The sequence below is a fragment of the Aspergillus mulundensis genome (assembly GCF_003369625.1).
Source record: "Aspergillus mulundensis strain DSM 5745 chromosome Unknown scaffold_0, whole genome shotgun sequence".
In the NCBI taxonomy this organism is placed as follows: Eukaryota; Fungi; Ascomycota; class Eurotiomycetes; order Eurotiales; family Aspergillaceae; genus Aspergillus; species Aspergillus mulundensis.
The window spans coordinates 102442-118774 of record NW_020797888.1 but is presented as its reverse complement, the minus strand read 5'-3'; the positions used below and the strand labels follow the sequence as shown (position 1 = coordinate 118774).

The 16333-nt window shown below is 59.8% G+C and overlaps 6 protein-coding genes across 6 annotated transcripts; 2 read left to right on the top strand and 4 right to left on the bottom strand.

Annotated features, from left to right (window-relative positions):
* Window positions 1-1435: 1435 nt before the first annotated feature.
* Window positions 1436-3259, top strand: DSM5745_00012 (cytochrome P450; the record flags this gene model as incomplete). Its single annotated transcript, XM_026742028.1, has 7 exons — window positions 1436-1670; window positions 1715-2027; window positions 2076-2310; window positions 2360-2668; window positions 2702-2827; window positions 2883-3046; window positions 3094-3259. The coding sequence occupies 7 exons, from the start codon at window positions 1436-1438 to the stop codon at window positions 3257-3259; spliced, it is 1548 nt and encodes a 515-aa protein (XP_026607873.1).
* Window positions 3260-3816: 557 nt separating this feature from the next.
* Window positions 3817-4794, bottom strand: DSM5745_00011 (Alpha-L-arabinofuranosidase axhA-2; the record flags this gene model as incomplete). The annotated part of the gene is made up of 1 exon (XM_026742027.1): window positions 3817-4794. One exon carries the CDS (start codon window positions 4792-4794, stop codon window positions 3817-3819), a length of 978 nt encoding a protein of 325 aa, XP_026607872.1.
* A 593-nt stretch (window positions 4795-5387) lies between these two features.
* Window positions 5388-11844, bottom strand: DSM5745_00010 (Orsellinic acid synthase; the record flags this gene model as incomplete). The annotated part of the gene is made up of 3 exons (XM_026742026.1): window positions 5388-5473; window positions 5523-11506; window positions 11558-11844. The coding sequence occupies 3 exons, from the start codon at window positions 11842-11844 to the stop codon at window positions 5388-5390; spliced, it is 6357 nt and encodes a 2118-aa protein (XP_026607871.1).
* Window positions 11845-12616: 772 nt separating this feature from the next.
* Window positions 12617-13304, top strand: DSM5745_00009 (uncharacterized protein; the record flags this gene model as incomplete). Its single annotated transcript, XM_026742025.1, has 2 exons — window positions 12617-12747; window positions 12794-13304. The coding sequence occupies 2 exons, from the start codon at window positions 12617-12619 to the stop codon at window positions 13302-13304; spliced, it is 642 nt and encodes a 213-aa protein (XP_026607870.1).
* Window positions 13305-13493: 189 nt separating this feature from the next.
* On the bottom strand, window positions 13494-14550 carry DSM5745_00008 (amidohydrolase family protein; the record flags this gene model as incomplete). Its single annotated transcript, XM_026742024.1, has 2 exons — window positions 13494-14287; window positions 14352-14550. 2 exons carry the CDS (start codon window positions 14548-14550, stop codon window positions 13494-13496), a joined length of 993 nt encoding a protein of 330 aa, XP_026607869.1.
* Window positions 14551-14882: 332 nt separating this feature from the next.
* DSM5745_00007 (uncharacterized protein) lies at window positions 14883-16120 on the bottom strand (the record flags this gene model as incomplete). The annotated part of the gene is made up of 3 exons (XM_026742023.1): window positions 14883-14984; window positions 15124-15931; window positions 15978-16120. 3 exons carry the CDS (start codon window positions 16118-16120, stop codon window positions 14883-14885), a joined length of 1053 nt encoding a protein of 350 aa, XP_026607868.1.
* Between the last annotated feature and the right edge of the window lie 213 nt (window positions 16121-16333).

Here is a 16333-nt window from a genome sequence, read left to right as displayed (position 1 = left end):
AGCGATGCTCCGTGTCCTTCCGCAGATTGGAGTCCTGCATCGGTGTCTCACCTCGTGCACTCACTTTTCCTCTCACATGGTACCCACTGAGGAGAGAGCATAATGTATCAGAGTACTAAGTTGCTCCCCCGTCGCCATCTCCTACTACGATAAGAGAGAAGGGCCAATCGACGGTTGCTGCGAAGGATATGGTGCCACAAACATAACATTTACACCCGACAATGAACAGCCGAGAGTGGATCTGCGGATGCTCGAACTTGTATGAAGCTGGTCTCTGGCCGCCGAATAAACCATTCACCGGCCAGGTGTCCAGCTCTCTAGAGGGTTTGCTAGGACTGTCAATGGTGCAACAGGGCCTGGGTGGTGAGTTTGCCAGACGCTGCCCCTACCCAGGGCTACGTCAGCACAAGACTCAATCCTTTACGCAGAAGTGATCAGCCCAGAGGACCGGAATATCAGATGCGGGACTTTACCTGATTCTATATATGGTCTTCTCATTCTCACCCAGCCTTTCCAGTAGGCGATGACTGCCTTCCTTCACTTCACAACTCATATCACTCTTGTCCCCTTCCGGTCGAGCCTTTTATCCTGGACAAGGATTCATGCTATACTCCGTAGTAGTTGGCAATCAATATCTCGGCCGACCGCAAGCAAACGTTTGAGGCAGGCTTATGGCGCTGCCCAGGGATGGCTTGACAAGTGACTCTGCGCCAACAGTTCCCCAACCACCTCACCGCTGCTTCATGGCTTGTCAGCCTTAGTGACGCCAGATATTTGCGCCGCGTACGGCCCCCAGGCCACATTGTGCTTCCCTTGGAAGATATCAGCCCGGGTCATCCACGCTGTCTAGAACCGGTTGCCGTGTTACACGAGGATGGCCGGGTTTTGCGCCCTTTCCAGGCAGAAAAAAGCTCTCGTGCAATCAGGCCAATGTCAGATAAGAATACCAAGATGGGCGCGGTCTGCAAGCCATTCCTGGGCTGTGAGCACCGCTAGGGCTGACGCTTGGCGGGAGCCGCATGGGCGTAAGCAATATATGAAACGAAGCCGTTGGAAGCAACGGCCAGTTGTTAGACAGCCCTGCTCGCTAAATGTTCTACGACAAGAAGGGGATGCATTCCAGTAGCCCTGAAGCTTGAGGCGGACAGGCACAGGGTGCCAACGCCTGTCACTCCACCCACGGGTGCCCGGATGCCGATGAAGGAAGTCTCCCAGTGGCTGTCACCTCGTCCAACGTGGCGTGTCAGCGTGTCACAACCACGCCCGAAACCAACAGCAATTCCCGCCCCAGACTCCCTGCTCTTTTGCTATTTTGGGCAGGTGGGGGATGTCATATGTCGGATCCCGGGTCGGCCGTGAGACTGTGACGGACGGTGGAATGTGCAGGAGAATAAAGACTGGCATACGCCCTTTCCAAACGGACCAGAGCCCAACCATGCTGCACCAGATCTTGTTCAGACAAGTGGTGGCCCTGACGGGGGCCCACCTGAGCCCTCTGGTATTCGCTGTTGTGGGATGCATTCTAACCCGCGCCTTCTACCTGCTGTACCTGCACCCTCTGGCCTCCTTCCCCGGTCCGCGCCGAGCAGCCCTGTCGACATGGTGGCTCTACTCCGTCAGTCGGAGCGGTTGCGCAGACCAGGTCTTTGAAGACCTGCATCGCAAATACAGTACGCTCGTCCTCAAGGTCCAGGTCTACATGCTAACCCTGCAGACACACGCGCCCTGCGTATCAGTCCCAATGAGATTCACATTTCGGACTCGAGTCTGTACCAGACCATCTACTCGCAAGACCAGACCTTCCTCAAACACTCCTACTTCTACGCCGGGTTCGGGACCCCGCATACGGCCGTCGTCGAGACAGACCGGGCACTGCATCGCCAACGACGCAAGAAGATGAGCCACTTCTTCTCCAAGACTTCCGTCCGGGCAATGCACCATCTCTTGTACGACAAGGTGGACCGCCTTTGCACGGTGATCGCAGGCATGAGCGACAAAGGCCCGTTGAACATCTACAATGCGGCCAGGTACCTTCATCCATAGCGCTCTCTCATGCCGGTAACTGACGCAGCCAGATGCATGACCGTCGACATCATCTCCGACCTGGGCTTTGGCCAGTCGTTTGACCTCATGGGCCAGGTCAAAGAACCAAATTTCGAAGCCGACTTTCTGCAAGCGTTCGACCTCGTCGTCACGACGCTCTGGAACCGCATGTATCTCCCACCCCTCCAGTTTATCATGACAGTCGTACCACCCTCACTGACTATTGGGATGGGAGGACCACTCGGGGCAATGGCGCGGCTCTTGATGGTCAGTTGTTACATCCAGATGAAGTCCACATTCTGACCCCGTCCTATAGACCATCCGGGGCGCCGTATCAACATTTCAAACCGCCAGGGCGACTGGAAAATCCATGTGCCACAAGGTTCTCTTCGATGGGCTCTCGGACCTTGACCAAGACGAGCTCAATGCTGAAGCGGCCGATGTCCTGGTTGCAGGGGCCGACACTACGGCCACCACCCTCGCTGTCGCCATCAACCTGTTAACTGCCAACCCGAAGCCATACGAGGCCCTCAAGCGTGAGGTTCGACAAGCAAGCCTGAAGTCGGTCGAGGATTTCGAGCTCACGTCACTCGAGCGGCTGCCGTATCTTGTCTGCACTCCCTCCGTATAGAACGAATTCACCAGCTAACGTGCATAGATGGCTTGTGTGAAGGAGTCCCTTCGCCTTCAGACCCCGATACCCGGTCGCTTGCCCCGGATTGTCCCTGACTCGGGGTCGGGCGCTGCGCCGCTGGTGGTGGATGGCAAGGTTATTCCGCCTGGTGTAGGTCCTCAACTATCTTCTCGAGCTGGTTTCCCTGCTAATCAAAGCGATGCAGACCGTCGTCGGAATCTCCGCTTCGTCCGTCCACCACGACACAGCAATCTGGGGTCCGGATGTCCGGGAATTCAAGCCGGAGAGATGGCTGGGACCGGAGGCTAGACAGCTGGACAAATACCTCGTCAGCTTCTCCAAGGGGGCGAGACAATGTTTGGGATCGAAGTATGTTGGACCACATGCCCTGCGAAGGAGGAACTGACAGCATGCAGTCTTGCCTACGCAGAACTTGCCCTTGCGTTGGCCATGTTCACCACTCGGTTCGATTTCACCCGCGATGAAACCATGACTCCACGAGACGTCGAAATCTTCGATGGCTTCGTCATTGGGTTTCGGGGGTCGGGGCCTCGTGTCAGGGTTTCTGTTCGAGATCCCTAGCCACCTATGCATCCGGCACCTGTTCCCGCTCTACTTTCCGATACAGTTCATTCTTGGTGCTTGCAGGCTCGGTGTATGGTATTAGATGTTCATTTTGAGGTCGGGATTGTCCATTCGCTCGGTCGGATTCGGAGTTCAGCTGCTTCAGCCCATGTATTGAAGATTTCTTGTATAGACCATTTGATTACTTCGTGTCTTCTCTCTTTACTCGAATACTCCTCTTGGATGCACGTATCCGTACTCCATCTTCGGAGACTCTATAGTCCAGGATTGAGGAACATGTTCCTATGTCTGCCCATCAAGACGATCCAGACCACCTTCGACGTAAGGTCAACCCAGAGTCAATAATATATCTCCGATATCTTCCGATACGATATTCTAATCCAAGCGAGATCTGTTTACCCATGCAATGTTCATGGGGTGCAAGAAAACTTTATACTGAGCAGGAGTTAGTACATGGGAGATGGGCTTGGCTTAAGATGCATATATATAAATACATAAGGCTTTCAAATCCAAACCATCAAAACACATGTAACCCTAATAAATGACTATTTACCTCACTGCAGCGTCAGCAACCCCGGCCTGTACGGCAGCAGGTTATAGTCAGCCGGGGTGTCGTTCGGGTCACGCCCCTGGTACAGGAACTGCAGGTTGCACGGGTCAACGGTCATGGTCTGGTCTGCAGTGCTGCGGACGAGATCGCCGTGGCTGATGTCGTCTGTCCACGTCGCGCCGCTGTTGGCCTTGCCGGCAAAGGGCGCGCTCTCCGTCGCAGCCTGCGGTGTCCATTGTCCTCCCAGGTTGTCGGCAGTGAAGGAGCGGAAGTACCGCCCATTTGCCCCGATGGCTTCCACGATCATCAGGTACGTTGGCGTGGTTTGGCCGGCGACCGTGTAGACTTGCACGGCTTCGAAGAGGTTGTTTCGTGAGTCGGAGAGGATGATTTCGTAGGCTGTGCCGAAGGAGCTCGGGAATTGGGAGATGGGCATGCTGGAGCGGTAGATTTTGCCGTTGTCGCCGGCGAAGAAGAGGTACATGTTGGTGTCGTCGCCGATGACGGTCTGGTCGATGGCGCCGGTGTCTGAGTCGGTGATGGAGCCGGAGAAGAGCAGTTGGGCGGAGGACCAGCCGTTGGGGTTGGTGGGATCGCTGGAGGTCCGGTAGGAGAAGGTCGTGGGACCCCATTGGTACGCCAGAATCCACACGTTCTTGGGCGAGAAGTAGAATAGGGTCGGCGCGACGGTTCCTGAAGTCATGGTGTTCTGGCTTGCTGAGGCCATGCCGGACCAGTCGGAGAACAGGTTGAAGTTCATCGAGCCCCAGGTGGTGCCCATGTCATGGTACGTGGCATACACCAGGTGCTGGTTGTTGTAAGGGACGACCGTGAAGTCCTTGAGGGAGGCCCATCCCGACTTGGGCTGAGCCAGGGGTCCTGTCGATGTCCAGCTGTACGTCGATGGGAGAGCGCACTGGGCGAGGACTGCTGGCGCAGACCAGAGCAGCACCGAGAGGTTGAGGGCGATTGAAGTCTTCATTCTTGTCCTGAAAGCAGATTGATGATACTATACACTCAGGGTCTTGGAAGAGGTGTATAAGTAAGGGCTGCAGATGCGGAGTCCCGTTTTCGACACGGGGTGTCTCACCCCTAAACACTCCACCCTGCAGTCCCTGAATCAAGTTGATGAGACCCCGAGACATACTCGCACATCTTCTTACACATGCATTGAGAAATACACTCTCGATTGGTGGGTCGAGACTATACCTGACGCTGCACAGACCCACCATGCGTCCGAGCACCATGGCCAGTCCCAGTTGGAGTATCAGGACAGCCTATAGCGGCGGTATATGCCGACAGTCACTACCCATCTAGGTCCTAGGTACGTCTTGTTCGGGATGTGGACAAGTGCTGCCTTCGCCTTCAAAGGTTCCTTGGAACAAGTACTCTCTAAGCTTTCTTGGAACAAGTACTCTCTACACTTTCTTGGAGACAAGTACTCTCTACGCCTTCTCCGGAACAGAGCTGCAGTAGGTACGGGTATACATTCTTCGGGTCAGTGCTATAAACAACAAACGCTACCGAGATCTATAGAAATGTACAAATAAGCGTGCTGTGATGTGATGTGACAGTCTATTCCCCAACCGCCCGCGTGACAGTATCGACAACAATATCCCCCACCTCGCTGGCAAACGGCGGACACATCATGGAGAAGTGGTCTGGACGAATTAGTATGTAATATAGAGAAGAGGAGGATGAGCAACGTACCTCCATTCACCGTGTGCACCGCGATATGCTCGCCCACGAAATCCTCCCACCCGTTCATCCCGAATGTCTCGCGCCGCCCGTAGAACCACGAGTTGAAGTAGTGCTCGAACTCGTCCAGGTTCATCTCGTACAGTGTCTTGCCGAGCTCAACGCCCGGTCGGCACATGCATGCGGGGGGCGCATCTTGTCTGTTGTCGAGGCCCAGAAGGGCCCAGACCACGGCGACTTGCTTTGGCTCGCGGCCCTTGGGGAAGGCCGGGGCGTCGTAGCGGGAGAGGGCGCGGCAGGTGGCCATGAGGTGGTCGCGTTCCTTGACGGAGAGGTCCTCGGGGAGGTCGCGGGCGCGGTTGATGCCCTCGAAGGTGCCGAGTTTGTTGACGAAGTCGGTCGTCACGATGGATGTGGGGATCAGCGAGGGGGCGCGCATGTCGAGGATGATGAGGGCATCGACGGTTTCGCCTTCGCGGGTCAGACGGTGTGCGACTTCGTAGGCGTACATGGAGCCCGCGGACCATCCGCCGATCAGGTATGGGCCTTGAGGCTGGATGCGGCGGATTGTGCGGAGGAAGATGGTGGCCATCTCTTCGATCGAGAGGTCGAAGTGCTCTGGCTGCTCGAGGAAGGGAGACTCGAGGGCGTAGATGCGGCGACCCTTGGGCAGGGCCTTGAGGTGGATGTAGGACTCCACGGTGCCAGAGCCGTCGGTGGTCAGGAACAAGGGGGCCTCCTGGGATCGAGACTTGCCTTGGATGAGGACGGCACGCGAGACGGCGCTGTCGAGTTTGCGCTGGCGGGCTGAATCGGCCGTCGTCTCCTTTGCAGGGGCGCTGACGGCGACGGTGGTCACAGGCGCACTCTCCTCCTCGCCTCCATCCAGATCTTCCACGGCCGCTCCCACCGTCGGGTTCTGGGTGAAGAACGCCGCGGGGAGCTCGATGCCGGTCTCACCTTGGAAGGCAGCAGTGATCTTGATGCTCAACATCGAGTCCATGCCCACGGATTCAAAGGTAGTCGAGGGTGTCAGGTCGCTGGCCTCGAGGCCTAGAGCGTCGGACACCAAGGCCAGCAGGGTGTTGCTCGGAGTCGGACCCTGCTTGCGGACTGGAGTGGGAGCCTTAGCCGGGGTCGAGACAGGACTGGGCTTGGTCTCTTCAAAGTCCGCGGGAGAATCGCCCAGCTCCAGCTCGACATCCGCCGGGGTGGGGAAGTTGGAGAAGAAGGCAGCAGGGAGCTCGACAGCGGTGGTGCGCTGGAAGGTGGCGAGGATGGCGATGGCCATCTGGGAATCGACGCCGAAGTCGGTGAAGGTGGTGCCAGGGGCTGCCTTCATCTCGGCCACGCTGACTCCAGTCCGCTCGGCCACGGCCTCGAGCAGCTCGGTGCAGAGGTCGACCGTGTCAGAAACACTGCTGGGCGTGGCGGACCGGGACATGGGCGTGTTGGAGCCAGAGGAGCTGCTGGGACTCGGCGACGGGGCAGGCTGTCTGGCACGCTTGGGCATGGCCTTGACGGGCGCAGTGGGCGCTGGCTTGGACGAGCGACCGCGAGTGGCCCCGGTCAGCAGAGCGAAGAAGTCGCGCTCCAGCTTCTTGAAGCAGATGTCGGTGCAGAGCGCGACCAGCTGGCCCTCGGCGTCGGTGGCGTACACGTCGCAGAAGCTGACGCCGGACTTGGGGTCCTGCTCGCGGATCGTGGCGTAGGCGTGGTACGGCCCAGGCGACGACAGGTCGCCCACGATGCGCAGCGATCCAATGTGGTTGGCAATGTGGACTTCGTTCTTCGGGCGGCGGACATCGGCGTTGAGCAGGAAGCCCGCGACATGGACCAGGGCATCGACGGCAAAGGGGCTGCTGATGAAGGTGCCCAGGTCGCCGGTCGCAGGCAGCTGCAGGGTGATGGAGGCATCGCGGAAGTTGGCAGCGATCATCGCCTCCTGGACAGCGTGGTAGGGGGTGGCGTAGTCGACGATCTCGGAGAAGACCTTGTAGAAGAGCAGGGTGTCCATGGCGTGCACCTCCCGAGGACGAGTGGACGTGTTGAGAGTCTGCACGCGAGCATTGATCAGCGGCTGGATGCGAGACCAATCCCGGCGGACACTCGCGTCGTTCTGGCCCAGGAGCATCATGGCCGAGCCATACTCGACAGGCGTGGTGCCCTTGCGGCCCTTGAACTGCACGCTGACCGTGTTGGTCTTGGTGTTGAGGGCAGCGTCCACCCAGACCTCGGGCAGGACCTCCATGTCCTCGCGCAGCACCAGGGGGCTGTGCATCTCGAGGCTGGTCAGCTCATACGTCGACAGGGAGGCGGCACTTCCATGCTCCTGCTCCAGATATGCGGCCGCCGTGTACGCCATGTCGATGAAGATGCTGGCTGGGCAGATGGCAGACTCGTCGACGACATGGCCCCCGATGGCCTTGGCCAGCTTGGGGTCGGGCAGGTGGACGGTGAAGGTTCCGGTGAGCAGGTCACCGTCCTTGTTCAGCTTCTCGACGGAGTGGAGAGTGGTGGAGGCCAAGCGAGAAGACCGGGACGGAGCAGCGGCAGTGACTGCAGCAGCCGCGGTGGGAGTCTTGTAGGAGTGCCAGAAGGTCTTGAGGTCAAAGGCATATGTGGGCAGATCGCTGAGGAGGCGAACAGAGTCGAGGTGGTCCTTGTGGAACTCGCTCCAAGCAACAGGCAGCTGAGCACGGTGTGCAGCAGCCACAGCCCCAGAGATGGACTGCCAGTCGTCACCACCGCGGCGCAGACTGGGCCAAGCATTGATGCTCGTCGACTGCAGGCACGCAGCCATGAGCCCAATGCAGATCGGGTGTGGGCCAATCTCCACGGCAAAGGACCGGTCGGCGACGAGGCCTTCAGCTTCGCAGACACGGACCGCATCGAGGAAGGCAACCGGCTCGCGGGTGTGACGGCGGAGGTAGTTGGCATCGAACACACCCACCTCTCCCGGCTTGACAATGCGACCGAGGACGGTGCTGGCAACGGGCAGGGTCGGGGCGTGGAAGGGGACCTGGGCGGCACTGGACTCGAGCTCGTCGAGGAGGACATCCATCTGGCGGGTGTGGAAGGCGTGCTGCACGCGCAGGCGAGTCGTCGAGACCTTGCCGTCCGACTTCAGATACTCATCGAGAGCCTCGATGGCAGCCACCGGTCCGCCGACGACAGTGCTGGAAGGCCCATTGACGCAGCAGACCTCGCATCCAGCCGTGGCCGCAGAGTCGCGGATCCGGTACTGCACGGTGCGCATGGGCAGGCCAACGGCCAGCATGCCGGCCTCGGACGGCGGGCAGCGGCTGAAGATGAGAGTCGCACGGCGGAATGCCAGGGCGAGAGCATCGCTGGTGGAGAGAACACCGGCGACGCAGAGCGCGGCATATTCGCCCAGACTGTGTCCGATGAGGACGGTCGGTCGCACTCCCAGGGCTTGCCAGTACCGGGCGAGGGCGATCTCAAGGGCAACGGTGGCCACCTGCATGTCCACTTCCGTGACGCTGGCTCCGTCTGAGCCGCCGCGGATGGCGTTGATGAACTTGGTGGGCAGCCCCTGTGCGTCGCAGATCTCCTGCAGCGAGTCCAGCTGGCGGCGGAAGGTCGGGGACGTGTTGTAGAGAGCACCCCCCATGCCCAGGCTCTGCGCGCCCTGTCCGGTGAACGCAAAGACGACTGCTGATGGAGCGGCCGAGTCAATCTTGTCGTTCAGCGGCTTCTCGAGCTGGCGCAGAAGATCAGCAGTCGAGGACACGGCATACGCGTCCCGGGAGACGTTGTGAATGCGTCGAGCCGTGGTCGTGTAAGCAAGATCCGCCAGGTTGGTGTCGGGATGCGCGGTCAGATACGCACGGAGACGCTTCCGGTTGGCCTCATGGGCTGTGGCAGTGCGGCCAGACGTGACGACGACATGGTGAGTGCGTGCGTCGGACTGGGAGACCGGAGATGGCACAGCAAAGGCAGGGGGGTCCTGCAGGAGCATGCTGACATTGCCGCCCGCAGCATCGAAGTTGTTGACGAAGATGTACCGGGGCTCACTGCCGTTGCGAGTCCAGGATTGACCGTTGGCCAGCTGGATCTGCTTGCCAATCAAGGGCTCTAGGTAAGGGTTGAGCTTCATGTGCTGGTTCGGCTGCGTGGGGATCTTGCTGTGCTGCAGGATGAGGATCGCCTTCATCACCGAGATGATGCCGGCAGCAGCTTCAGAGTGTCCGATGTTCGCCTTCAGCGCGCCAACAATCAAGGGCTTCTCGCGCTGAGGAGCATTCGTGGGAGCAAAGACGCTCTGGACGGCGGTGGTTTCCACACGATCACCAGCCTGGGTGCCAGTGCCATGCATCTCGACGACATCGACCTGGCCAGGAAGGACCGCAGCCTGGCGCATCACTCGGCGGTAGAGGGCCCCCTGGGCCTTCTCTCCAGGGTATGTGATCGAGCCAGCGCCGGCGTTGCAGTTGCGAGACGCACCGGCGATGACCGCAATGACATTGTCCTTGGACCGGACGGCGTCAGCGAGACGCTTCAGGATGACAACACCAACACCCTCGCCCCGGCAGTATCCATCGGCCTGGTCGGAGTATGTCTTGCAGGCGCCAGTCGGCGAAAGGAACCCTCCCTGGCTGAGACCAGCGAACCATTCCGGCGCAGTCAGCAGCGTACCACCACCGACCACGGCGGCATCGTACTTGCCGGCAGTCAGGGCATCGCGAGCGAGGCAGAGAGCAGTGGCACTGGACGAGCAGCCGGTGTCGATGCTGTAGAAGCCACCGGCCCACTGGAAGAAGTGCGACAGCCGACCGGGCGCAAAGCCACGGTTGACCCCAGGCAGGTAGTGGGTGTCGATGCCCTGCTGGTCGTTGATGCTCTTCCAGTCGTCGATTGTCTGGCCGAAGTAGGTCGCAATGCGAGGCGGGGCCTGCTCGCTGTCACCGGGAGCAGAGGGGGTCGGAGGCGAATAGCCGGCCATCTCCAGGGCTTCGTAGGTGGTCATCAGCAGCATGCGCTGGACGGGGTCCATCTGCATGGCTTCACGGGGCGAGATGTTGAACAGCCGGTGGTCGAAGTCGCCGGGGTTCTTGAGGAAGCAGCCAAAGCGTGCCAGCAGGGCGTTGTGCTTCTCGCGCGTGGGATCGTAGAAGTCGTCGACGGTGAAGCGGCTCTGGGGGATGACCTGGTGCGTCGTGGTCGCCGTCTCCAGCAGGCGCCAGAACTCGTCGAGGGTGTCGCTGTCGGGGAATCGTCCAGACATGCCAACAACTGCAATCGCGTCTGCAGGGATGTTGTTGACGTCGTCGCCGTAGGGCTTGGGGGTGGCTCCGAGTTGGCTGACCTCGACAGCCACGCCGTTCTCCTCGAGAAGGGCTGCGATGCCGGATGCCTCAGACGACTCGCCGAACGAGGTGAGAGTGACGTCCGTTGAGTTCGTCTTTTGGAGGTCAGTGACGAGTGCTGCGGCGATCTCCTCCACGTTGATGGGCTTGTGAGCGATCTGGTCGACTGCGAGCTTCCAGACCTCCGCCACCTGCGCTGGGGCCGACCCAACAACTTCGCTGGCATTGATCGAAGGCAGGTGAGCTCCGTGGAGTGGTGCTTGGGTGAATGTGGTGGCAGGGGGCGTGACGGTCGCGGTCGTCTTTGCAAAGGCATCGAGGGTCGATGGAGGGCCGAAGACGACGATCCTGTCCGACAGAACCTGGCCAATGTACACCCGGTTCATCGGGCGGAGTGAGGCATTGAAGCTCTCGAGGCCTTGCTCCAGGTCGGCTGTTCCAGAGACGACTCGTGCCCATGCCCCTTGGGAATCCTCGATATCCCTTGCCCTCCGCTGGAGCACCAGGCCGAGGCGGAAGGCGACAGCCACTGCTTCCAGACCCAGTGTGATGATCTCGTCGGCAGTCGTAGCGGCAGCAGCAACACCGGCGGCCAGCAGGCCGGTCCCAAAGGCCATTGGGACTGCGCCATCTTCGGAGAGGAGCGAGGGTTGGTCTTCGGCGAGGCTGGGTTGGTGTCAGTCTAAGTCACATTAGCATACAAGGTCAACCACGTACACAAGTAGCTGGCCGATCTGGACAGTCGTCAAGAGCACCAAGTCAGCAGCAATGCTACCACGAGCCTGGGCGCCCTGGGTCTCCGCGAGTTCCACGAGGTCCTCGAACGAGCCAATGTTGGCCCGCTCGAGCCCGTCCAGGGCAGATGCCTGACGCTGTACAACGGTGGACGCAGCAGCCAGGAAGGTCTGGAGTCTGCGGCGTAACTTGGAGCGCACGTTGAGGTCGTGCACGGCGGCAAAGGGGACCCGGTCGTGGGCGAAGAGGAGGACGTGCTTGGAAGGCATGATTGGCAGTGGAAGAAGGAAGGAAAGTCTATATGATGCAAGTCTATAAGCGCTGCTGTCTATTCTCAGGTATTCTCGAGCGGATTCCATACTCGACGCCGGTGTCGTGCCGTGTTATATACCCTCCTCCCCGTGTAGATTCAGGCCTCCTCGATCAGGGCAGGCTGGCAGCCACTTCAGCTTGTCTTCAGCCGACGGTTCGAGCAGCCAGTCAACGCCACCACCGGCCTCATCGTGATGCTATTCTTGTGGTAACCGGGGTTTCCGAGAGCAGAGTACGTCGCTTGCGTGTTTCAGAGCGTCGAGGTCGAGGACTCGAGGCTGGACTGACTCCGGTCCCCAGGACGCCTGGAGTTGGAGCATGCGAAGGAGCCGCCTGGGAAGCTGGTGGATAGCCGACAGCCTGCCCTATAGCAATAGCAGCGACGCTAATAGGCCTAACGGACGCTAAAGTAAGCTTATCGCTGACGAAAAGCTGAAGAATGCCCTGCAAATGACCGCGTGGGATTTGCTCTCGGGCGAATCATCAGCCCTACAGCGATCGACGCCCTGCTGCAGCGCATACTCGGGGTTCACGGTATCACTCATCACTCTCGGCATCCTGATACTCTGGCCTGTGCGATTGTACTCCGTGCTTTGTCCCCTGATCCTGGTCGGACTCAATAAGAGCAGTCATTGGAGTCGATAAGCCCTCCATCGCCCTCCACGAACCTCTCCCAACCTTATCCTGTCCATTAACAACCTCCTTGTCTCTGAATCCTTGGCCATGGCCATGGCATCCGACGCTTCCGAGATCACTCATCTGCTCAAGCGAGAGCGCTACCACCGCGATACAGCCCAGTGGACGCTGTGCCGCGACGCCTACCACCCGGACCCCCAGCAGACCTTCATCGACGTTTCCTGGTATGGGCAGTGAGCTAGACCACCGCCTGCAAGCTGACACAAACAGGTTCCAAGGCGACATCGACGCCTTCCTGCAACGGTCGGCGCAGGTGCACCCCGGGCGCGTCAACGTGGTGCACTCAGCCTTCGACCCCGTCGACATTCGAATCCGTGGCCCCCGCGCCACGAGCGAGGCCTTCTGCACCATCACCAGCGGCATCACATTGGCCGGCGTCGACTACGAGCTGGCCTCGTATATGCGGCTTGTGTCTCGGCTGCAGAAGCTGTCTGACACGGGCGCATGGCGAATCGTGCGCCTCGAAGCTATCTACGTGCGCGACCGGCTGGTTTGCTGCTTCCCTGGAGCTGATGCTGCAGCGCCGCTGGCCATGCCGGACGAGGTTCGTGCGTATCCGCGACCCTACCGCCACATGGCGTTCGTGATGCTCAACCGGGGCCTGAAGCCTCGCGTGGATTTGCCGCATGAGGACGACCAGGAGAGTGTTCGCCGGGTGCTGGAGGGGAATGCTGCGTTCCTGGAGGGTGCTGGATACGAGGCTGCTGGATACGAGGCTTAGCTGCTTGGATGGGGATGATAGGCCTGGTTTTACGTTAAGGTTATAATCCGAGATCTGAGGCGTTCGTACTCGGAGAATGTTTGAGTCAAGGAGTCAAGATACGGTCGCACACAATATCTCCGATTTCGCAAGAATCCTTCAGACTAAACACAATCTTCCGCTGTACTACCGTAATCTCTGTGGCTGAGGCTAATCGGCCCTGACCTGCACCTTCAACAGCTTCTCGGCGTTACGATGGGCCACCATCTCCAGCTGCTCCTCGGTCAGCAACCCGCTGGCCTCCAGCTCCTTGAACCACTCCAGCCCACGCTCGTTCGACTCAAACGGATAGTCCACGCTGTACATGATTCGGTCGACCTTGGTGTTGTGCAGGATGCACTTCATCGGTGCCAGACTCCAAGACCCAGAGGTGGTGATCCAGATGTTCTCGTCCCAGACCTGCCTGAGGGACCGGTCCTTCACACCCCAGCCCGCCCAGCGCGTGCTCATGTCGCTGGCCCGCTCCAGCATGAACGGCAGCATCTCGCCCATGTGGCCAATGATGATCTTGAGCTGCGGGAAGCGATCGAAAACCCCGGCTGCGAACAGCTTGAGGACGTGCAGACCGACGTCGGGATGCCAGCCCCAACCGGGGCCTCCGAGGCTCATGCCCACGGGGACCGGGTAGGACCCCATGTAATGCCCAGTCATGTCTGCCGAGGGCCACGTCGGGTGCAAGTAGATGGGCACATCGAGGTCGCAGGCCTTGGCCCAGAGCACGTCGTATTCCGGCCCGTCGTAGTGCTTGCCGTCTGCATGGTTATCGATGAGGGCTCCCACGAAGCCCAGCTGCGACACGGCCCTGTCCAACTCGGACGCCGAGGCTGCAGCGTCCGCGACAGGCAGAACCGCAAAAGCCGCAAAGCGCTGGGGGTCGCTGATCCGGGCAATGTCTGCCGCCAGCTCGTCATTGCCTGCACGACAGGCATCGACGCTGGGACCGCCTGTCGGTGGACGTGGTCAGCATGCCGATACGAACTCTATTTTGGGCTCGTTGGGATCTCGTACCCGGTGTAAACGCGTGTGACACGACTTGCAGCGCGATGTTGCCGCGGCTCATCGCTTCGAGTCGCCCGACATCCAAGCCACGCAGCTGGTCGGCCAGTCCAGGCACGCCCTGCAGCGTGCGCTGGAAGGGCTCGCCAATCGCATCGAAGATGGCGCGCGAGTAGTAGTGCTCCTCGAGTGCGAGCAGAGGCGGAGTCATGGTTGCTTATCCTCGCATTCCTTTGCGGTTCTCGTTGAGACGGGCCAACAGTCCGAGCTCTGCTGCCTATATATACTCAACCCAGCTGATCAGTCCACGCGGTGCTGACGTGAGTCGCCAGGAATACTCCGTAGAGGCCAGACCCGGGTATCGTATCGAGAGCGAGGCGAGTGGATGCAGGGCCAGGAACCGATCTAGCAGGAGCGACACGAGGTGTGAGACACCTTGCGCCCGCTTCTTTGTCCTTGCGTGAGAGATCGCACTACGAGCAAGTTGGGCGTCTGGAGGCGAGGGGGTTTATATATCAGGCTGTCGTCGAGGCTGGAGCTTCATCATCCACCGTCGTCGTCATCACCATGCTCCCCTCGAGGCCTCTTGTCTGGGCCATTCTCGCCCTCTTTGTGACCCTTGCCCACGGCTATACCAGCCCGAGGCTAATGCGAAGGCTGGTCAACGACTACCAATCGAACACCCGGCAGGGACTCCCTCGCCACGGCGCTTGCTCCCGCGACAATCTTGCCGTGCGCAAAGAATGGTACGTCAGACTCCGGATTGCGCGGGCCATTGGCTGACAAGGACAGGAGCAATCTCAGCAAGAGGGAGAGGCGGGACTACATCGACGCGCTGAAGTGTATGGCCAAGCGACCCTCCATCTTCGACCCTGCGCTGGTCCCTGGGGCCCGATCGCGGTTCGACGACTTCCAGGCCACCCACATCCTCAACACCCCAATCATCCACGGCACCGCCAACTTCTTCGCCTGGCACCGCCATTTCCTCTGGCTGTATGAGAAGGCAATGCGCGACGAGTGCGGCTACAAGGGCTACCAGCCGTACTGGGAGTGGTCGCACTGGGCCACCCTGCCCACCACCGCCAATCCTCTGTACGATGGCTCCATGACCTCGCTCTCCGGCAACGGCGAGTACATCCCCAATCGCAATGGCACGATCCAACAGTGGCCTCTGCCGCCCGATGCGCCGCCCATCGGCGTCTACACTCCTCCGGGGACCGGCGGCGGCCACATCTACGATGGGCCGATCGTCAACTGGGAGCAGCACCTTGGGCCGGTGCTGTACACGTACGACAACGGCGAGTACGTGCCTCCAAACCCGCGGCCAGACGGACTGGGGTACAACCCGCGTCCAATCATCCGCGACTTCAACAACACCCTCCTGCAGATGGCGGCCAACTGGGACGTCGTCCAGTTCATGCTGGTCAATCTGACCGACATCCGCACCTTCCAGAGCGTCTTCTTTGCAGGCCCCCATGCAGCCGGCCACACGTTCATCTCGGGCATCGACAACGACCTCTTCACCTCGCCGGGCGATCCGCTGTTCTGGTTCCACCACGCACAGGTCGACCGCATCTGGAGCATTTGGCAGGCTCTCAACTTCAGCGAGCGAGAGTACGCGCTCGACGGCACGCTGACCTTGCTGAACTGTAAGCCCACCCCGCTTTGTCTTTGATCCTGGCCTTGCCAAGGAGTAAGCTGACCGATACGATCACTGCAGTCCCACCGAGCCGCAACGCGACATTGGCGGATCCGATGCGATTCGACTTTAGTCCGGACATTCCGATCGTAGAGGCGATGAGTCCAACCAAGTACAGGTACTGCTATATCTATGAGTGATCTGCGGGAGCTGTGGCGAATGGGGAGCCTCCACGGTGAGGGGGATGCATGTTTGTGTAGTACAGGTTGGGACCGGAGTATCAGCTGGTACATTGCATGTATAATGTATTAATAGAGCGCGGGATTGGAGAATACGAGTCTTTGTCTTCGTGATG